At 44.9% G+C, this 23,017-nt stretch overlaps 1 protein-coding gene across 4 annotated transcripts in view; it reads left to right on the top strand.

Moving 5' to 3' along the window:
- The first annotated feature begins 472 nt into the window (after positions 1-472).
- Positions 473-23,017, top strand: part of GTF2I (general transcription factor IIi) — a 122,527-nt gene continuing 99,982 nt past the window's right edge. For all 4 annotated transcript variants that reach the window (XR_006388222.1, XM_044285216.1, XM_044285214.1 and 1 more), the window contains exons 1-11: positions 473-650; positions 1,955-2,054; positions 4,264-4,402; positions 4,525-4,638; positions 8,053-8,236; positions 8,937-8,965; positions 9,406-9,445; positions 13,179-13,222; positions 13,797-13,877; positions 15,212-15,256; positions 17,865-17,960. Coding sequence is in view for 3 of the 4 variants with exons in the window: in XM_044285216.1 (XP_044141151.1) it covers positions 1,959-2,054; positions 4,264-4,402; positions 4,525-4,638; positions 8,053-8,236; positions 8,937-8,965; positions 9,406-9,445; positions 13,179-13,222; positions 13,797-13,877; positions 15,212-15,256; positions 17,865-17,960 (868 nt within the window). In the remaining variant the exon portion in view is untranslated. The remainder of the gene's footprint in view (positions 651-1,954; positions 2,055-4,263; positions 4,403-4,524; positions 4,639-8,052; positions 8,237-8,936; positions 8,966-9,405; positions 9,446-13,178; positions 13,223-13,796; positions 13,878-15,211; positions 15,257-17,864; positions 17,961-23,017) is intronic.

The following is a 23,017-nucleotide window of genomic DNA, read 5'->3' as shown; positions in this document are numbered from 1 at the left end:
CTATAATAATAATAATTATTGTATAGAATTATGTATTCCAATGAATTTTATTACTATTATTATACGCATTATTATGTATTCCCATGTATTTTTATTATTATTATTCCTTCCTATTCTTATTATATAGTATTGTGCATTCCAATGTATCACTATGTATTCCCCTGTATTAGTCCCTCACAAGGCTGCAGCAGCACGGTGGGAGCTGTAGTGTGTCTATTTATATATATGACACAGGGTTATAGAGCAGACAGAGGCCGGAGCGGGGTACACACAGCTGGACAGCCATGTTACAGTAGCAGGAGAACTACGAGGCCGCTGCTGCCCCAATCGCTTTGTTCTACAGCACAGCACGTCGCGTCACTAGAAAAGGATTCTGGGATACGTAGTCCCTCAGCGAGCACCATGCTCATCAGCTGCCGAGTTTAGAAACCACAACTCCCAAGGTGCAACGCGGCAAATGAGCATGCGCGCTTCCTTTTAGCTGGACTGTAGCTAGGAAAAGAGAAAAAATAAGAATGAAAGAAATTAGGAGAGCAGCGTGTACGGAACAGCCCGAGCTGTGGTAGAAATACGGGAGAGAGCCGAGCCGTGTGTCCACACTGCACCAGCTCCCCACCTCACTGGCATCTGCGGCAAAGTTCCTGGTGTAGGTAAGACCTAGCCGGGGTTTTCTGCAAGCTGCACTGGCACTAGCAGGAGTAGTGGTCCTGTAGTCTCCCAGCACCAGAATAAACCTCCTAACGGGCGCATGATCCGCAAGGGAGGGGCTTATTCTCATGCAACGCTCTAATACTCCCACCCATTTTATTCTCCTCCTTACTTGGAGGCTGTGTTATGTAATATGCTTGATAGATCTCTGGTCATACTTGCTACAACACATGACTGAGTATTAGGAAGCAGAATTAAAAACAAAAATGCTATTTTACTAAATTGCTTAACTTGACAGTATTTACTCAATCAGAACTTGTATGACAAGTTAAAAATCAAGTGATCGATATTTATTATAAATATTATGTGCAATATAATAGACTGCAGATCTGTTAATAAGTTAAAGGGGTTGTCCGGGTTCAGAGCTGAACCTGGGCATACCCCCATCTTCACCCCATCGACCCATATGATCCGATGCTCTCCTTTGGAGATCTGGTAACATACCGGGCTCTCCATAGAGTACGCTAGACGGAGACTTCCACCTAGCAGTGAACCCGGTGACATCACCAGCAGTGATGGGTGGGATTTAGCGCTGACCTAGTCTGTAAAATGGCTAAGGCAGCGCTAAAGTACGCCCATCACTGCTGGCAACGTCACCGGGAACACTGTGGTCGGAAGCCTCAGCCTAGCAGTGTAAAAACATAAACAAAACAGCCCTCGCCCTGCGCGATCCGGTGCAGGGCAAGGGAGGGCATCGGAGCATGAAATGCTCATATCAGGTGGGTCGGAGGGGTGTAAATGGGCATATGTCCGGGTTCTGCTTTAAGAAATGGATATTAGCTTGTTCAAAAAATGTCTATAGCATGTTTCACACACATTAGGGGCTGACTCATTAGGACAACCCTTGTCCATTTGCTTTGATGCTACAGAGATGATACTCAGTACTGCATTCTATTAGGCCTCATGCACACAACCGTATTTTTGGTCCACATACATTTCCATGGGACCTAAACAAATAAGGACTGCACACGGCCATGCCAGTTCTGGTCCCATTCACATGATTGGGAGCTGATCTTCAGTACGCCGCCACCAGAAACTGCACAGGAGGCTTCTGCTTCTGTCCGTACACTGTTATGCTTAAAGCGCTGCATGAAAGAGCTGATCGTGGGGTGCTGGATGTAGGACCACCAATCTGATATTGATGACCTATGTTGAGGGTGGGTCATGGATATCTGTAGCCCAAGAAAACCCCTTTAATATCTATGGCTCGTTATTCTGAATATTGCATTTTTTTTCTTCTAAACAGGAAAATGGCTAACGTTACATCCCCCATATTGTCTATGTACAATGAAACCCTGGAGACCAAGGAGGCAGTTAAACATCTCTTCTCATCCCTGGAGTCAATGGTAAATTGTACTGCTACGGTTTTACAGAAAAATAAGACTGCTTATCTCTTTAATGGCAGTTATTAATGGGGTGTCTTAATAGCGCAGAATTGTTAGGTGTACAATAGCTTGACATACCTGCCCCTATCCTCTTTGAGCCCCCCTCAGTTGTTTCCAATGGAAGAATTTAGAACTATCTCTGGAGAAACAGGAGGAGCCTGGATTCATGCCATTGGTGTGGTGTTGGTTTGCCATCTGGTGGAACATTGATGAGGTCTTGGAGAGATTCCCCAACCTAAATGGGCCATATACGTACGCCCAGCTGTAGATCCTCTAATTCTCAGGCTCCTCTTCTGCCTCCAGGGTGGATGCACCACTTCTCAGACAACGTTAAGCACACTGTGCATTGGTAGTCCAAGACACTTGTCCAGCCCTGCTCTTGGATTGGCCAGCGGGTTCACATTAGCAGCGCTGGCCACCAGAGGGCAGCAGGAAGTGTCTTTGACTACCAGCTACTTCACGTTGTTTGAGAAGAGGTGCGGCCATCTGGGATGGCATCCGAGGATGGGAATTGGTATATCTGCAGCCGAAAAACATGAAAAGGAGGTCACCATGTACAGTACAGACCAAAAGTTTGGATACACCTTCTCATTCAAAGAGTTTTCTATATTTTCATGACTATGAAGGCATCAAAACTATGAATTAACACATGTGGAATTATATACATAAAAAAAAAGTGTGAAACAACAGAAAATATGTCATATTCTAGGTTCTTCAAAGTAGCCACCTTTTGCTTTGATTACTGCTTTGCACACTCTTGGCATTCTCTTGATGAGCTTCAAGAGGTAGTCACCTGAAATGGTCTTCCAACAGTCTTGAAGGAGTTCCCAGAGATGCTTAGCACTTGTTGGCCCTTTTGCCTTCACTCTGCGGTCCAGCTCACCCCAAACCATCTCGATTGGGTTCAGGTCCGGTGACTGTGGAGGCCAGGTCATCTGGCGCAGCACCCCATCACTCTCCTTCATAGTCAAATAGCCCTTACTTTCAAAGTTTTCCCAATTTTTCGGACTGAATGACCTTCATTTCTCAAAGTAATTTCTCTTTACTTAGCTGCTTTTTTCTTGCCATAATACAAATTCTAACAGTCTATTCAGTAGGACTATCAGCTGTGTATCCACCTGACTTCTCCACAACGCAACAGATGGTCCCAACCCTATTTATAAGGCAAGAAATCCCACTTATTAAACCTGACAGGGCACACCTGTGAAGTGAAGAACATTTCAGGTGACTAGCTCTTGAAGCTCATTAAGAGAATGCCAAGAGTGTGTAAAGCAGTAATCAAAGCAAAAGGTGGCTACTTTGAAGAACCTAGAATATGACATATTTTCAGTTGTTTCACACTTTTTTGTTATGTATATAATTCCACATGTGTTAATTCATAGTTTTGATGCCTTCAGTGTGAATCTACAATTTTCATAGTCATGAAAATAAAGAAAACTCTGAATGAGAAGGTGTGTCCAAACTTTTGGTCTGTACTGTAAGTGTTCTGTTTATCCCCAGTTATTGTGATTTATTTACTGGTATTTTTTTTACTTGAAATGGAGGATCGCTTTAAGATCTGTAAGAGGTGCAGAAAATCAAAGTTAGCAGCAGACACGCAATGTACTCTGTAATGCAGCCTTAGGGCTTGTTCACACGAAAGTTTTTAGCGTTCTGTATATGGCCCGTTTTTATACGGAACCATTACTTTCTATGGGTCAGCAAAATAAACGGAATGTACTCCGTGAGCATTCCGTTTCCGTATGTCCGCATTTCCGTTCCGCTACATTTTGAGTCTTGTCCTATTATTGTCCACAAATCACGTTCCGTGGCTCTATTCAAGTCAATGGGTCCGCAAAAAAAACTGAACACATATGGAATGTACTCCGTATGTCTTCTGTATCTGTTCTGTTTTTGCGGAACCATCTATTGAAAATTTTATGCCCAGCCCAATTTTTTATATGTAATTACTGTATACTGTATATGCCATACAGAAAAACGGAACAGAAACACAATGGAAACACAGCGGAAATTAAAAACTGAACAACGGATCCGTGAAAAACGGACCGCAAAACAATAGAATCTTCATAAGGGCTTGTTCACACGACCGTATGTTTTTTCAGTATTATTATGGTCGTTTTATATATTGGTAACATATAAATAATCTGAATGTTGGCATTTGTCTCTGTAGTGCAAGCAGTTTGCCCAGGTGAAGGCAGAAGTAGCATGCATCGCTGTATATGGCTCCGAAGCTTTGATAGTTGGCAGCAGGAAAGGAAAAGCCTTCTTTGATTCCAGAACGGATCTCCAGAAAGATTTCATACAGTATTGTATGTTGGAACATTAAATGTTTTTAGATGAGCACCGCTGTGGTGCTTAATGATACCTTACAAAATGCATCTCATATAGTAATGGATATTTTATAAATTCCTTGTTTTTGGGTTTCTTGCAGGCAGGGAAAATTGCATTTCAGAACCTGTAATGAAGACTCTTAGATTAACATCGAACTGTGCAGAGATTAAATCACTTCGGAAATGTGTTGAAGATCTGTTCTGTCTTTGCTACGGTAAATCGCTTACTTTTAATACGTGTATATATATATATATATATATAGTGAATATATTCACCCGATCCTCATCCGCTACCGGCAGTGTCTGGCAGGACCTTTCTCCCCTCTTCCCATGGACAACACATACACGTTTGGCTGAACCAAAAGCTGGGAGAGATAGCTGTGGTGTATGGGAAAGCTGGGAGAGATAGCTGTGGTCTATGGGGAAGCTGGGAGAGATAGCTGTGGTGTATGGGAAAGCTGGGAGAGATAGCTGTGGTGTATGGGAAAGCTGGGAGAGATAGCTGTGGTCTATGGGAAAGCTGGGAGAGATAGCTGTGGTGTATGGGAAAGCTGGGAGAGATAGCTGTGGTCTATAGGAAAGCTGGGAGAGATAGCTGTGGTGTATGGGAAAGCTGGGAGAGATAGCTGTGGTGTATGGGAAAGCTGGGAGAGATAGCTGTGGTGTATGGGAAAGCTGGGAGAGATAGCTGTGGTGTATGGGAAAGCTGGGAGAGATAGCTGTGGTGTATGGGAAAGCTGGGAGAGATAGCTGTGGTCTATGGGGAAGCTGGGAGAGATAGCTGTGGTGTATGGGAAAGCTGGGAGAGATAGCTGTGGTGTATGGGAAAGCTGGGAGAGATAGCTGTGGTCTATGGGAAAGCTGGGAGAGATAGCTGTGGTGTATGGGAAAGCTAGGAGAGATAGCTGTGGTGTATGGGGAAGCTGGGAAAGATAGCTGTGGTGTATGGGAAAGCTGGGAGAGATATCTGTGGTGTATGGGAATGCTGGGAGAGATAGCTGTGGTCTATGGGAAAGCTGGGAGAGATAGCTGTGGTGTATGGGAAAGCTGGGAGAGATAGCTGTGGTCTATGGGAAAGCTGGGAGAGATAGCTGTGGTGTATGGGAAAGCTGGGAGAGATAGCTGTGGTGTATGGGAAAGCTGGGAGAGATAGCTGTGGTGTATGGGAAAGCTAGGAGAGATAGCTGTGGTGTATGGGAAAGCTGGGAGAGATAGCTGTGGTCTATAGGAAAGCTGGGAGAGATAGCTGTGGTGTATGGGAAAGCTGGGAGAGATAGCTGTGGTGTATGGGAAAGCTGGGAGAGATAGCTGTGGTGTATGGGAAAGCTGGGAGAGATAGCTGTGGTGTATGGGAAAGCTGGGAGAGATAGCTGTGGTGTATGGGAAAGCTGGGAGAGATAGCTGTGGTGTATGGGAAAGCTGGGAGAGATAGCTGTGGTGTATGGGAAAGCTGGGAGAGATAGCTGTGGTGTATGGGAAAGCTGGGAGAGATAGCTGTGGTGTATGGGAAAGCTGTGAGAGATAGCTGTGGTGTATGGGAAAGCTGGGAGAGATAGCTGTGGTGTATGGGAAAGCTGTGAGAGATAGCTGTGGTGTATGGGAAAGCTGTGAGAGATAGCTGTGGTGTATGGGAAAGCTGGGAGAGATAGCTGTGGTGTATGGGAAAGCTGGGAGAGATAGCTGTGGTGTATGGGAAAGCTGGGAGAGATAGCTGTGGTGTATGGGAAAGCTGGGAGAGATAGCTGTGGTGTATGGGAAAGCTGGGAGAGATAGCTGTGGTGTATGGGAAAGCTGGGAGAGATAGCTGTGGTGTATGGGGAAGCTGGGAGAGATAGCTCTGGTGTATGGGAAAGCTGGGAGAGATATCTGTGGTGTATGGGAATGCTGGGAGAGATAGCTGTGGTCTATGGGAAAGCTGGGAGAGACAGCTGTGGTGTATGGGAAAGCTGGGAGAGATAGCTGTGGTGTATGGGAAAGCTGGGAGAGATAGCTGTGGTGTATGGGAAAGCTGGGAGAGATAGCTGTGGTGTATGGGAAAGCTGGGAGAGATAGCTGTGGTCTATGGGAAAGCTGGGAGAGATAGCTGTGGTCTATGGGAAAGCTGGGAGAGATAGCTGTGGTGTATGGGAAAGCTGGGAGAGATAGCTGTGGTGTATGGGAAAGCTGGGAGAGATAGCTGTGGTCTATGGGAAAGCTGGGAGAGATAGCTGTGGTGTATGGGAAAGCTGGGAGAGATAGCTGTGGTGTATGGGAAAGCTGGGAGAGATAGCTGTGGTGTATGGGAAAGCTGGGAGAGATAGCTGTGGTGTATGGGATAGCTGGGAGAGATAGCTGTGGTGTATGGGAAAGCTGGGAGAGATAGCTGTGGTGTATGGGAAAGCTGGGAGAGATAGCTGTGGTCTATGGGAAAGCTGGGAGAGATAGCTGTGGTCTATGGGAAAGCTGGGAGAGATAGCTGTGGTCTATGGGAAAGCTGGGAGAGATAGCTGTGGTCTATGGGAAAGCTGGGAGAGATAGCTGTGGTCTATGGGAAAGCTGGGAGAGATAGCTGTGGTGTATGGGAAAGCTGGGAGAGATAGCTGTGGTGTATGGGAAAGCTGGGAGAGATAGCTGTGGTGTATGGGAAAGCTGGGAGAGATAGCTGTGGTCTATGGGAAAGCTGGGAGAGATAGCTGTGGTGTATGGGAAAGCTGGGAGAGATAGCTGTGGTGTATGGGAAAGCTGGGAGAGATAGCTGTGGTGTATGGGAAAGCTGGGAGAGATAGCTGTGGTGTATGGGAAAGCTGGGAGAGATAGCTGTGGTCTATGGGAAAGCTGGGAGAGATAGCTGTGGTCTATGGGAAAGCTGGGAGAGATAGCTGTGGTGTATGGGAAAGCTGGGAGAGATAGCTGTGGTGTATGGGAAAGCTGGGAGAGATAGCTGTGGTGTATGGGAAAGCTGGAGAGATAGCTGTGGTGTATGGGAAAGCTGGGAGAGATAGCTGTGGTGTATGGGAAAGCTGGGAGAGATAGCTGTGGTGTATGGGAAAGCTGGGAGAGATAGCTGTGGTGTATGGGAAAGCTGGGAGAGATAGCTGTGGTGTATGGGAAAGCTGGGAGAGATAGCTGTGGTGTATGGGAAAGCTGGGAGAGATAGCTGTGGTGTATGGGAAAGCTGGGAGAGATAGCTGTGGTGTATGGGAAAGCTGGGAGAGATAGCTGTGGTGTATGGGAAAGCTGGGAGAGATAGCTGTGGTGTATGGGAAAGCTGGGAGAGATAGCTGTGGTGTATGGGAAAGCTGGGAGAGATAGCTGTGGTGTATGGGAAAGCTGGGAGAGATAGCTGTGGTCTATGGGAAAGCTGGGAGAGATAGCTGTGGTGTATGGGAAAGCTGGGAGAGATAGCTGTGGTGTATGGGAAAGCTGGGAGAGATAGCTGTGGTGTATGGGAAAGCTGGGAGAGATAGCTGTGGTGTATGGGAAAGCTGGGAGAGATAGCTGTGGGCAGCTTTAGAGTCTTCCTGGCACTGATGAGATTGTGTGTTGATTCCTCACTATGTAAAAATGATTGAAAATATTTGATCATTACATGTGCAGTGGTTTATAAATGTATTATAGTTATACTTTTTCCTCATTTCTTTTCTAATCAGGTAAAGCATTAGGAAAATCAACTCCAGTGCCTATTCCCTATGATAAGATGGATAGAGACCCCACTGCTGTCATGGTATGTGGCCTCCCAAATGATGTAGCCTTTAAGAATCCATCAACATATGACCTTCACACTATACAGCAGATCTTGGAAAACAGGTCCAGCATATCTTTTACTATAAAAAGGTGAGTACTTGTTTATTAGGCTACTTTCACACTGGCGTTTTAGTTTTCCGTTTGTGAGATAGCTGCGGTGTATGGGAAAGCTGGGAGAGATAGCTGTGGTCTATGGGAAAGCTGGGAGAGATAGCTGTGGTGTATGGGAAAGCTGGGAGAGATAGCTGTGGTCTATGGGAAAGCTGGGAGAGATAGCTGTGATGTATGGGAAAGCTGGGAGAGATAGCTGTGGTGTATGGGAAAGCTGGGAGAGATAGCTGTGGTGTATGGGAAAGCTGGGAGAGATAGCTGTGGTGTATGGGAAAGCTGGGAGAGATAGCTGTGGTGTATGGGAAAGCTGGGAGAGATAGCTGTGGTGTATGGGAAAGCTGGGAGAGATAGCTGTGGTCTATGGGAAAGCTGGGAGAGATAGCTGTGGTGTATGGGAAAGCTGGGAGAGATAGCTGTGGTGTATGGGAAAGCTGGGAGAGATAGCTGTGGTGTATGGGAAAGCTGGGAGAGATAGCTGTGGTCTATGGGAAAGCTGGGAGAGATAGCTGTGGTGTATGGGAAAGCTGGGAGAGATAGCTGTGGTGTATGGGAAAGCTGGGAGAGATAGCTGTGGTCTATGGGAAAGCTGGGAGAGATAGCTGTGGTCTATGGGAAAGCTGGGAGAGATAGCTGTGGTGTATGGGAAAGCATATTTAATGTTTTTTTTTTTTTCTTTCAGGCCGTTTCTTGATAGGAAAGGCCCAAAAGGTAAGTGCTTAACTACAAACTGACAGGAGTTGTTCAAGGATAACATATCCCCTGTCCACAGGATAGGATATGTGTCTGATTGGCGGAGCTCCAACCGGTGGGAATTCCGCAGATCTCTTGAACTGGGGCCCTTGTTCTCTATTGGAATGGAGCAGCTGACACGTATGTGTCTCCACTGCTGCATTCAACTCTCTGGGACTTTCAGAGACAGATGAGTACTAGTACTTGGAAGCCTATGGAGTTGAATGGAGCAGTGGACATGCATGCATGGTAAAAATGGGACCCAGTGGTCAGCCACCTGCCTATCAGACACATCCCCTATCCTGTGAATAAGGGACAAGCTGTTGCTACGGGACAACCCCTTTAACCCCCAAATTCACTGTATAGTGATTTTTCATAAGCCAATGGATCCTGAATGATTTCTCTGTGTTCTGTTGTAGATGAAGTTACTGCTGAAGCAGGAGGCTCTTTATCTGAGAGGTATTTCTTACTTCATTAAATGCTACAGTGTCTTTTGTGGCATCACATTGCTTCTTGAGCATTTGGTTTAAAGGGGTTTTCCCACATTGGGCATTTACAGCATATCCATAGGATATACCATAAATGTTTCATAAATGCTAGTCCCACTCTATGACGTGTACCTATCTCCTGAACGGGATCTGCACAGCTGCTGTTAGTAGAGAGGTGGCTGTTCATGCACAGTTCTTCCCATATACAGTGCATTTGGAAAGTGTTCTGACTCCCATTTTTTCACATTTTGAAGTAAAAAAAAAAAAAGGTTTTCCCCAAACAGAATTTTAGAAATGTAATTTAAAAAAAATAATTAGTCCTGGCCTTCCATTTGTCTTGATCATATTTGAGATGTTTTTGCACCTTGATTGGAGTCCAGTTCAGTTGATTGGACAAAATTTGGAAAGACACATCGCTGTCTATATAAGGTCTCACGGGTGACAATGTATATCAGAGCAAAAACCAAGCAACAGGATTGTGTGGAGGCAGAGAGCTCAGAGACAGGATTGTGTGGAGGCAGAGAGCTCAGAGACAGGATTGTGTGGAGGCAGAGAGCTCAGAGACAGGATTGTGTGGAGACACAGATCTGGAGAAGGGTACAAAATTTCTGTTGCACTAAGGCCTCTTTCACACGGGCTTTGTGGGAAAATGTGCGGGTGCGTTGCGGGAACACACGCGATTTTTCCACGCGAGTGCAAAACATTGTAATGCGTTTTGCACGCGCCTGAGAAAAATCGCACATTTTTGGTACCCAAACCCGAACTTCTTCACAGAAGTTCGGGCTTGGGATCGGTGTTCTGTAGATTGTATTATTTTCCCTTATAACATGGTTATAAGGGAAAATAATAGCATTCTGAATACAGAATGCATAGTAAAATAGCGCTGGAGGGGGTAAAATATTATTTTTTTTACCTCACCTTAATCCACTTGATCGCGCAGCCGGCATCTCCTTCTGTCTTCATCTTAGCTGTCTAGAGGAACAGGACCTGTGGGGACGTCACTCCGGTCATCACATGATCCATCACATGATCTTTTACCATGGTGATGGATCATGTGATAACCGGAGTGACGTCACCACAGGTCCTGTTCCTCCACACAGCACAGAAGAGATGCCGGCTGCGCGATCAAGTGGATTAAGGTGAGTTTAATTATTTTTTATTTATTTTTTAACCCCTCCAGCGCTATTTTACTATGCATTCTGTATTCAGAATGCTATTATTTTCCCTTATAACCATGTTATAAGGGAAAATAATAATGATCGGGTCTCCATCCCGATCGTCTCCTAGCAACCGTGCGTGAAAATCGCACCGCATCCGCACTTGCTTGCGGATGCTTGCAATTTTCACGCAACCCTATTCATTTCTGTGGGGCCTGCGTTACGTGAAAAACGCACAAAATAGAGCATGCTGCGATTTTCACGCAACGCATAAGTGATGCGTGAAAATCACCGCTCATGTGAACAGCCCCATAGAAATGAATGGGTCGGGATTCAGTGCGGGTGCAATGCGTTCAACTCACGCATCCCATCCGCGCGGAATACTCGCCCGGAATACTCGCCCGTGTGAAAGGGGCCTAAAAGTTCCTAAGAGCAGAGTGGCCATTGTTTTTAAATGGAAGAGATTTAGAACAACAAGGACTCTTCCTAGAGCTTGCATTCACTCCAAACTAGGTAATTGTGGGAGAAGAGCCTTGGTAAGAGAGGTTATAAAGAACCCAATAGTCACACTGGCTGAGCGCCAAAGATCCAGTGTTCAAATGGGAGAAACTTCCAGAAGGTCAACCAGTAAAAGACACATGAAAATTTGCAAAAAAAAGCACCTAAAGGACAAGATTTTCTGGTCTGATAAAACCAAGATTGAACTTTTTGGCCTCAATTCTAAGCGTTATGTTTGGAGGAAACCATGCACTGCCAATACCACCCCTACAGGGAAGCATGGTGGTGGCAGGATCATGCTATGGGTGTATTTTAAAGTGATTGGGACAGGGAGACTAGTCAGTTGAGGGAAAGCTGACTCGAGTAAAGTACAGAGATATTTTTAATGTGCTCTGGACCTCACATTGTGCTGAAGGTTTATTTTCCAATAAGAAAATGACCCCAAGCATACAGCCAAGACAATACAGGACTGGCTTAGGGACAACTCTGAGAATGTCCTTGAGTGACCAAGCCAAAGCCCTAATTTGAACTCAAAATGGCTGTCCACTGACGGTCCCTATACAACCTCACAGAGCTTGAGAGATTGTGCAGAGTAGAATGGCAGAAAACCCTCAAATCCTGGTGTGGAGTCATACCCAAGAAGACTGGAGGCTGTAATTGCTGCTGCTTCGACTAAGTAAAGGGTCTGAATAAAAGGCTATGTACACCCTCAGGGGTATTTTTTTTATGATTGCATTTTATTCATTTTGGGGAAAAAATTTTTTTTTCAGTTGGTCTTTATTAAATATATTTACCCATTCTCTCAGAAAAGTTGAACTGTTTGTCTAGCTGTGTGAATCGTACTTTCACTATGTGCCGGTAACTAAAAGGCCATAAACATTTATTTAAAGGGGTTTCCCCCAATGTCTGATAGGTGCAGGTAACACTTCTGGGACCTGCTCCTATTTCTAAAATGAAGCCTGCACAGTCCCGAAGGGTGCACAGTGCATGCGCGACTGCCCTCCATTTATTCCTATGGGAGCGATGAAAATAGCTTGAGAGGCACGCTCAGCTAGTTTCAGAAGTCCCATTGAAATGAATGAGAGGTGCACCATGGCCACTGCTCCATTCTCTTCTATGGGGCTGACAGAAATAGCACTCTCCGTATTACTGAATGGAGGGTGGCTGCGCATGCACTGTTCCACTATGGGGCTGACAGAAATAGCACTCTCCGTATTACTGAATGGAGGGTGGCTGCGCATGCACTGTTCCACCCTCCAGGACTTTGCTGGCTCTGTTCTAAGTATAGGTGTGGGTCTCACCTCCTAGCGATATGCCCCCAATTTCTTAGATGGTACAACCCTTTAAGCCACATTCTTCTTATTAAGATAAGAATTGAGCTATAATGAGTGCTTATAAGGTCAGAGATAAGGAACCGTCAGCTGAGCTGCCTGATGGGAAACAATAAAAATACAGAGCCTGCTATTAGAGAATCTCAAGGCTGTACAGAGAAAGAGGCTCAAAGTGTTTAATAAAGACTAATTGAAAAAATTATTTTTAACTCAAATATATTTTTTATCATGTTAATGCTATTTTTGTTTGTTTTTATTTAGTCCATTTTTTAACAGTCCAATAGACTGGAATGTATAACTGTAATGTACTGGTATTTCTGTATGCCATTATTATTTTGCACATGTATACTGTAATAATATGTACATGCCTACTTATAGTCTGCAGAAATTGAACATTGATTGCAATACTGGAAGGGTTTTAATGGGGTTTTCTGTGATTATGATATTAATGTCCTATCCGCTTATCGGTTTAAAAGGCGTTTAGCTATAATCAGAGTTTATGAGGTCAGGAGATCAGAGATAAGAGCTGTCATCTGACCGGACCCTGTTTTTTTTTTAATAATGACCAATTAAAAAATGATATATTTTTAGCCGAAAATGAGTAGAATACAATAATAAAAACATAACTGAAAACATTGCCTCTGAAGGTGTTCATAGCCTTTATAAGCATGGGAAGAAATTGATGGTGAATATTTTTTTACATTTTTTTTTATTAAAGGGGTTATCCAGTCCAAGTGAAAGAAGAAGCAAGTAATAATTCTGGTATGTCACTTTCCTATAACCTTCTTTCTTACATTATCAAATGATTATATGATGTGCCTAGATGAGATGCAGCATAAGGTATGGAGGCCTGACTGTCTGCACCATGGCTGCCATCTGCACCTTGTGCAGGAGCTTCCAGTCACAGATGGACATGACTGATCCACTTTAGGCTCGGGCTACACGGCGGCATGTGTTGTGCAACATTGCATCTAATGATTGTCCGTGGTGTTGCAGTGTGGCATATGATATAATGTGACTGCGTTGCGACAATTACAGAAAATCAAACACTGATTTTGAGTGCAAGTTGCACGAGCTTTTCTTTCATAGACCGCAATGCACGCTGTGTGTGACTGCCGCTTTTCTGCGATGCCCACAGACATGCCCACGAATAACTTCTCCAAGACTTGCAGCCACCATGTAGCCCCAATCCTGGGGCAATATTGTAATCTATGAATATTTTGTATGACTCCTCCCTCCCTTCAGTTCTGCTTTATAGCCCTGTCGTGACAGCTATGAATATACTTTTGTTATACACTGAGAGAACCATGCTAGTGATGATGTATGTTTTCAATAGGAGAAAATGCTGTTGAGCTAGCAGTGGTGAAAATAAAAGAAGAAGCTGATGACCAGGATTACTATCAATTCAGATTCCAGGGTAAGCCTTTTACTTTTTAATTTTCTGTGTTTATATATTGTATATCTATGCTGTGTTATATTGTGTTAGGTAAAATGCTCAGTTCATTAATCGGGGGTTGTCCTCTCCTTCTTGAAGTGAATGGGGATAAGGAAGCAGCTTAAGGAGACGGACAGGGCATACTTGGCTAGCTGCATATTGGGAGCTGGTAACCAGGCATCCCTGTTCTCAGAACTGGTGAAGGTCCCAGCAGTCCCTGGCCAGCAGATATTTATCACAAATGTTAATTGTGCTTCTTTTTGTAATCACTCCTTTTACTAATCATAGTACTGTAATATTTAGCATGGATAAGACTATTTAAGAATTACCGTAAATGTATTTTTTCAGGATCTCAATATTAATGACCTACCCTCAGGTGGGGGTTCAACGCTCAGCACCCAACTGCTAGCAGGAGCCATGGCCACCAGCACTAACACAATGTACAGAGCTGGAAGCATGGAAGCAGACAACTCCGTACACTGTGCAGTGGCTATGCTGGGTTACTGTAACTCAGCCTCCCATTATAGTGAAGTCCTGGAAACCCCTCTAAAATTCCTGGCCGCTTCCCTCTAAGCAAAGACTGATTTACAATAAACCCCCATCAACAACCGCAGTGGTGAGCAGGTGTAATTACACCTAAGCCGTCCCATTCACTTCTGTTTCCTATACAGTTAAAGGGAACCTGTCACCAGTTTTATGGTGTCCTAACTAAGGGCAACATAAATAAGTGACTGATTCTTTTAGCAAAATGCTGGGTCACTTTCTTTAATTGACCCAGTCAATCTGCCAACATCTTGTATTGAAAAGCTCCAGCTGATAATGATGAGTCATGAATATTCAGCAGGTCATGAATCAGCAGCAGGTGGGCAGGGGAGTGGCTATAGCTCTGAAATAAATATACGCTGGACTCAATGACATCACGCTGGACTCAAATCAGATCATTAGCATGTGGCATCTTTGTGTGTATATTATGAGGTAACCATCTGTCACACCAGTAAGTGAATACATCTAAGGCACTTTTTAGTAGTTAATGATTGTATATAATTAGTTAGATTATAATCAAATATCCACATGACAGGTTCCCTTTAAATGGAAGAAGCGGTCCCGTAGAAGTGAATGGGACGGCTTACATGTGATTATACCTGCTCACCACTGCGGTTGCGACGGCAAGCAGATAAACAATGAAGAGAAGGCAGCGCTCGCAACTGCCTTCTCTTCAAACAGCTGATCAGCGGGGGTGCCGAGAGTCCTGAGGATAGGTCATCAATTTAAATAAAGCGGACAACCCCTTTTAATATTTTTCTGTTTTCTTTAAGGACATGCTGAATTTAATAAAGGAACAGAAGAGGATCACAGTGGAGGTTAGAGATTACAAAAGATTTCAAATAGCAAACTATAAGCTCCACGGCATGACTGGATGACTAGCCAGGTTCACAAACTGAACCGGAGAGTTTCTCTACTTAAAGGGGTTGTCTCACTTCAGCAGATGGCATTTATCATGTGGACACAATTAATACAAGGCACTTACTAATGTATTGTGATTGTCCATATTGCCTCCTTTCTCTACATGATAAGTCCTATTTGCTGAAGTGAGACAACCCCTTGGGTCCTTTTACATGACTGTGTCTGTTTATCGGACCACAAGCTGTGGACCCGCAAAACATGGACACTGACCGTGTGAACCCCATATCGAGGTGCAGACCCATTGACTTCAAGATTCAGCAAAGAATAGGACATGTCTTTTTTTTTTGCGACGCTGACACACGGACCCGGAAGAAGACAGAAGGGTTCTGTGCTTCCAGGACTGTGGGGCCGTACGGCAAAAGATAAGACATGTCCAATTCTTTGCCACATCTTGTGTATGATGGACCCATTAAATTTAATGGGGGATATTTACTAAGCATGTTGCACCAGAATTATGGCGTAAAATGCACCAAAAAGAATGGCATTTAGATTTGCACCAAATATATCAACTGTTTTCTCCAGAATTTTCACCATAAGTAATGCATCACGCCAGAAATGAGTTATAAAAGTGGGCGGGGCTATCAGATTGGTGCATATTAAGCCATCTTATGTGTTGGTGTTTTGTGTAAAAAGTTGCATTTATGGAATAAAGATGGGACTTTTTGTCAAAAAGTCGCATTTATGAAAAGTGAAACCAACTCATGGGAACAAGTGATAAGTAAGTATTAAAACAGGATGCAATAATTTTTTCTAATATGAGTTAAACAGCAGGGGTTTTGTCAGAAAATTGACATCCAACAAAAACAAACCAATAACAAAAACATCCCAAGTGTGAAACAAAAGTCACAATTTGCCAGTGGAAATGTCGCAAATATGCTTCAAAAGTCGCAATTATGTTTGAAAAGTCTCAAGTGTAGTCTGGCAGGGGGAGTGGCTGAAATGGTGCATTTTGGTTTAAAAAAGTCGCATTTTAGTGCTGTTGGTGTTAAAATGTCACAAATCAAGAGAAATGGGCGGATAATCAAGTTGTCATTTTAAAAAGTCACATTTTACAAGTGGCGTGCACCTTTTGATATGTGAGGTGAAACAAATCACCAGTTTTGATTTGTAACTTTAGTATTTTTTGGCGCAAATAAACCATTATTGATAAATGTCCCCCAATGGGTCTGCACAGTGATGCAGGGTGCACATGGTTGTGTTGTCCGTGTTTTGCGTATCTGTGGTTTACGGTCCACAAAACCGACACGGTTGTGTGAATGGGCTCTAATTGTCAAATTCTATTTTGCCATAATGTAGTTAAAGAGGACCTCTCTCATTCACACTCAACTGAAACTTGCTGCATACATTTACTGCCACCTCTTCATTCCCCATCAGTCTGGGCCATTATTTCTTGCACCTGATAGTAATGAATTGTCAGGTGGGCATTCTTCATTGCCTAGAGCCAATGGAACGCCACCTCAGCCATTGACCCTGGGCGATGGAGAGCACCCTCCTGACACCTAGTATCAGGACACCGAAAATACTAGCACTGATTGCAAATGGCGGGGAAAGGAGGCCGACTAGAAGAAGAAAATACGTCAGAACCAGGGAAGAGGCAGCTGTAAAGGTGTGCAGCCATTTTCAATTGAGTAAGTATTGTAGCTGACAAGTCCTCTTTACAGGGGTTGTCCAAGACCTAGAAAAATTAACAGGGGCCAGGCATGACAAAATAAATTAGTAAAATATAAAAATAAAAATTACCGTGACATTCTAACCAGGGGAGTCTTTTTTTTTTTCATTTTTACCGAATGCCGGCCTCCTGTAGATTTTTTCTAGGTCTTGGAAACCCCTTTAAATGTTTCTATCATATCACCTTTGTGCCTGCTCTTCTTTAGGCCCCCTGCACACGAACGTGTGCTTCCGGTTGCCGTATTGCAGACCGCATTTGCGGATCCGCAATACACGGGTGCCGTTCCATGGGCATTCCACATCACGGATTGCGGACCCATTCACTTGAATGGGTCCGCAAAACCGGAGATGCGGAATGGTGCGGAACGGAAGCACAGAACAGAACCCTACGGAAGCACTACGGAGTGCTTCTGTGGGGTTTCGCCCCGTACTTCCGTTCCGCAAAAAGATAGAACATGTCCTATATTCGTGGACCCATTCAAATGAATAGGTTCACGATCCGCTGTGGCTGCCCCACGGACTGTGTTCGTGCATTGCGACCCGCATTTTGCGGGCAGCAGCACGACTACGGGGTGCACATGCTCGTGTGCTGCCTTATACTGACATAGAAATATATTTCACTTGGTTTAGGCTTGTTCATATATGTGCTGTGAGCCTCATAAGAGTGTTTTGTGAGAATTTACATTACTTTTGACGGTAAGAATTGCAAAGCATGCAGAGCTATTTTTCCCATCAAAGCTTTGGAAGCCTTGATAGAACCTGAGGGAACAGAGCTCTAGCTTGTGTATGTGCTATTAATTTCTGTTTAGTTTTTCTGCTTAACTCTTTTTATTTCAGAAAAGGAGTATGTGCCAGCACATAAGAAACAGAAGTGCGCTGACAATCAGCCTGGCATTGAGCAGTGCAAGAGGAAAACAAAAGAGTTCAATTTTGGTAAGGTGTCTCGGTCACAAGTATAGTATTTTCTGTGGAACATACAAAAATAAGAAGACATTATAGTGCAATGTATAGTACAAGGTGCAAGGTTATAGTACAAAAAATCTGGTCCGATCAGCAGTTTTTTGTACTCTGTGCTGTGTGAATAGGCTGTTGACAGATTGTGATCACGTGCCAATTAAATCATGACATTTTCTATGAGAAATCCAATTAAAGAATACAGACAGATTTTTATTTAATCCAGTCATCTCCACCTGTGTGAAGTTGGCACCCCATGTTCTTAAATTTTAAAAATAAATACACCATTCGTTTGTGCTGCGTTTGTGCTGGTTTGTGCCGCAAAAATGAACGTTTGTGCCGGTTCGGTTCCTGAGATATTGCGCGTTAGATTTTTATGAAGCCCCGCCCATTTTCCACCCCATGTTCTTAAATTTCTAAAAAAAATACACCATTCGTTTGTGCTGCGTTTGTGCTAGTTTGTGCTGCAAAAATGAATGTTTGCGCCACTTTGGTTTCCGAGATATTGCGCACTTGATTTGCTGAAACCCCGCCCACTTTCCACCCCATGTTTTTAAATTTCAAAAAGAAATACACCATTCGTTTGTGCTGCGTTTGTGCTGGTTTGTGCCGCAAAAATGAACGTTTGCGCCGCTTTGGTTTCCGAGATATTGCGCGCTTGATTTTCTGAAACCCCGCCCATTTTCCACCCCATGTTCTTAAATTTCAAAAAGAAATACACCATTCGTTTGTGCTGCGTTTGTGCTGGATTATGCTGCAAAAATGAATGTTTGCGCCACTTTGGTTTCCGAGATATTGCGCACTTGATTTGCTGAAACCCCGCCCACTTTCCACCCCATGTTTTTAAATTTCAAAAAGAAATACACCATTTGTTTGTGCTGCGTTTGTGCTGGTTTGTGCCGCAAAAATGAACGTTTGTGCCGGTTCGGTTCCTGAGATATTGCGCGTTAGATTTTTATGACGCCCCGCCCATTTTCCACCCCATGTTCTTAAATTTCAAAAATAAATACACCATTCGTTTGTGCTGCGTTTGTGCTGGTTTGTGCTGCAAAAATGAACGTTTGCGCCGCTTTGGTTTCCGAGATATTGCGCGCTTGATTTGCTGAATCCCCGCCCACTTTCCACCCCATGTTTTAAAATTTCAAAAAGAAATACACCATTCGTTTGTGCTGCGTTTGTGCTGGATTATGCTGCAAAAATGAATGTTTGCGCCACTTTGGTTTCCGAGATATTGCGCGTTAGATTTTTATGAAGCCCCGCCCATTTTCCACCCCATGTTCTTAAATTTCTAAAAAAAATACACCATTCGTTTGTGATGCGTTTGTGCTGGTTTGTGCTGCAAAAATGAACGTTTGCGCCGCTTTGGTTTCCGAGATATTGCGCGCTTGATTTTCTGAAACCCCGCCCATTTTCCACCCCATGTTCTTAAATTTCAAAAAGAAATACACCATTCGTTTGTGCTGCGTTTGTGCTGGTTTGTGCCGCAAAAATGAACGTTTGCGCCGCTTTGGTTTCCGAGATATTGCGCACTTGATTTGCTGAAACCCCGCCCACTTTCCACCCCATGTTTTTAAATTTCAAAAAGAAATACACCATTTGTTTGTGCTGCGTTTGTGCTGGTTTGTGCCGCAAAAATGAACGTTTGTGCCGGTTCGGTTCCTGAGATATTGCGCGTTAGATTTTTATGACGCCCCGCCCATTTTCCACCCCATGTTCTTAAATTTCAAAAATAAATACACCATTCGTTTGTGCTGCGTTTGTGCTGGTTTGTGCTGCAAAAATGAACGTTTGCGCCGCTTTGGTTTCCGAGATATTGCGCGCTTGATTTGCTGAATCCCCGCCCACTTTCCACCCCATGTTTTAAAATTTCAAAAAGAAATACACCATTCGTTTGTGCTGCGCTTGTGCTGGTTTGTGCCGCAAAAATTAACGTTTGCGCCATATTGGTTTCCAAGATATTGCGCTCGATTTGCTGAAACCCCGCCCATTTTCCACCCCATGTTCTTAAATTTCTAAAATAAATACACCATTCGTTTGTGCTGCGTTTGTGCTGGTTTGTGCTGCAAAAATGAACGTTTGCGCCGCTTTGGTTTCCGAGATATTGCGCTTGATTTGCTGAAACCCCGCCCACTTTCCACCCCATGTTCTTAAATTTCAAAAGGAAATGCACCATTCGTTTGTGCTGCGTTTGTGCTGGTTTGTGCTGCAAAAATGAACGTTTGCGCTGCTTTGGTTTCCGAGATATTGTGTGCTTGATTTGCTGAAACCCCGCCCATTTTCCACCCCATGTTCTTAAATTTCTAAAATAAATACACCATTCGTTTGTGCTGCGTTTGTGCTGGTTTGTGCTGCAAAAATGAACGTTTGCGCCGCTTTGGTTTCCGAGATATTGCGCTTGATTTGCTGAAACCCCGCCCACTTTCCACCCCATGTTCTTAAATTTCAAAAGGAAATGCACCATTCGTTTGTGCTGCGTTTGTGCTGGTTTGTGCTGCAAAAATGAACGTTTGCGCTGCTTTGGTTTCCGAGATATTGTGTGCTTGATTTGATGAAACCCCTCCCACTTTCCACCCCATGTTTTTAACCCTGACTCTAGACCCCCCAGGTGTGCTGCAGCTTGCCCCCCTCCCTGCGTACGCTTACTGTGGCCGGGACTCTTGGCGTCCGGCCACTGTTAGCGCATCGCACACCCCACCGCTGATCAACTTCGGACGGTTGATCAGCGAGTTTGAATTTTTAAAAAAATCAAATTTTTGGGCCTTTTTTTTTTTTTTTTTTTGTCTGTTAGGTTTAGGGTAAGTTCCCGAACACCCGTCCCCCCACACACACCAAATAAAGTTTATCACACACACACACTCCCCTATGGCCTGCCGGATGTTCTAGGCGGCATATGCCCAGCTTGCCTCCGAGTCCGAGAGCCCCAGTGAGGACGATGATAACCCCACTTTCCTTTTGTCATCCGCGTCCTCCTCATCATCTAGCGATGATGATGAGACCCCAAGGTGGCGGAGACGCCGCCAGGTGGAGCAAGGAGACCGCCATGCTAGGGACCCTGTGGCCCACACTAGTACGAGAAGCTCTGGGGCTCGTACTAGTTTTCCGGCCCACCAGTTAGTCCACCGGAGCCCCCTACCGGTGAACTTGTCTGGTATACCCCACAGCGTTTTGAGCCCGTGATTCCTGATTTTGTAGGCCAACCAGGAATCCAGATTTCCACAGTGGGCTTCACTGAATGCGACTACTTTAGTCTTTTTTTCAGTGACCCCTTTGTGAATCTGATGTTGGAGCAGACGAACCTGTACGCCCCACAGTTCATTGCTCAACATCCGGGCTCCTTTTTGGCTAGGCCCGGTGGCTGGACTCCGGTCTGTGCAGCCAAGATGAGGACGTTTTGGGGCCTCGTGCTGCATATGGGCCTAGTCAAGAAACCTAGTGTCAGGCACTACTGGAGTGGGGACGTCCTCTACCAGACCCCACTGTACAATTATGCAGATAATGCAGCATGTCCCCCCCAAGGTGATCCTGCCTATGACCGCCTGTACAAAATCAGGCCGGTCATCGATCACTTTGGGGCCAAATTTGTGCAGGTCTATGTACCTGGAAGGGAAGTCGCGGTTGATGAGTCTCTCATTGCTTTCAAGGGGAGACTCATTATCCGCCAGTATGTTCCCTCTAAGCGGGGGAGGTATGGCGTGAAGCTGTACAAACTTTGTGAGAGTACCTCAGGGTGCACTTACAAGTTTTGTGTGTACGAGGGGCGAGATTCCCGTATTCAACCCCCAGAATGTTCCCCCACTCTGGGTGTTAGCGGGAAACTTGTGTGGGACCTTATGCACCCACTGCTAGATAAGGGGTTACCACTTTTGCGTGGATAACTTTTATACTAGTATCCCCTTGTTTCAGTCTCTCGCCACCAGATCCACGTTCGCTTGTGGGACCGTGCGGAAAAATCAACGCAGCCTCCCTACCCACCCCTTCCAGGTACCTATCCCCAGGGGTGCGACCCGTGCACTTACCAGTGGAAACCTGTTGCTGGTCAGATATAAGGACAAGAGGGATGTCCTTATGCTGTCCACAATTCACGGTAACGGCATCACCCCTGTCCCTGTGCGAGGTACCGCGGCAACGGTCCTCAAGCCCGATTGTATCGTTGACTACAATCGGTATATGGGAGGAGTTGATCTCCCTGATCAAGTCCTCGAGCCATATATAACGCCATGCGCAAAACCCAGGCATGGTATAAAAAAGTTGCGGTCTGCTTGGTGCAGGTTGCCTTGTACAACTCTTTTGTGCTGTCGCGGAGCGCTGGCAACACAGGGACATTCCTCCAGTTCTATGAGGCAGTCCTCAAGGCCCTGATCTTTTCTGACCAGGAAAGAGCAGGCCAGAGTACCTCGGGAACTGGAGGCGCCCGGATTGTCCCTGGCCAACACTTTCCAGGTGTGGTCTCCCATACTGGAAAGAAGGGCGGACCCAAAAAAGGTGCAGAGTGTGTCACAAGAGGGGGATACGGAAGGACACCACTACTCAGTGTGACACGTGCCCCGATCATCCGGGCCTCTGCATTATTGGTTGCTTCAGGGAGTACCACACTTCCATTGAGTACTAAATTTATGTTCCCCTTCCCCATTTTAGCCACTGACAATCGGATATAAAACTATGGGGATACTAGTATAAAAGTTATCCACGCAAAGGTGGTAACCCTTATCTAGCAGTGGGTGCATAAGGTCCCACACAAGTTTCCCACTAACACCCAGAGTGGGAGAACATTCTGGGGGTTGAATACGGGAATCTCGCCCCTCGTACACACGAAACTTGTAAGTGCACCCTGAGGTACTCTCACAAAGTTTGTACAGCTTCACGCCATACCTCCCCCGCTTAGAGGGAACATACTGGCGGATAATGAGTCTCCCCTTGAAAGCAATGAGAGACTCATCAACCGCGACTTCCCTTCCAGGTACATAGACCTGCACAAATTTGGCCCCAAAGTGATCGATGACCGGCCTGATTTTGTACAGGCGGTCATAAGCAGGATC

The sequence above is a fragment of the Bufo gargarizans genome, chromosome 3, assembly GCF_014858855.1.
Source record: "Bufo gargarizans isolate SCDJY-AF-19 chromosome 3, ASM1485885v1, whole genome shotgun sequence".
Classification (NCBI taxonomy): Eukaryota; Metazoa; Chordata; class Amphibia; order Anura; family Bufonidae; genus Bufo; species Bufo gargarizans.
Note: the sequence above shows the minus strand (reverse complement) of the source record. Positions and strands in the feature narration are given on the sequence as shown.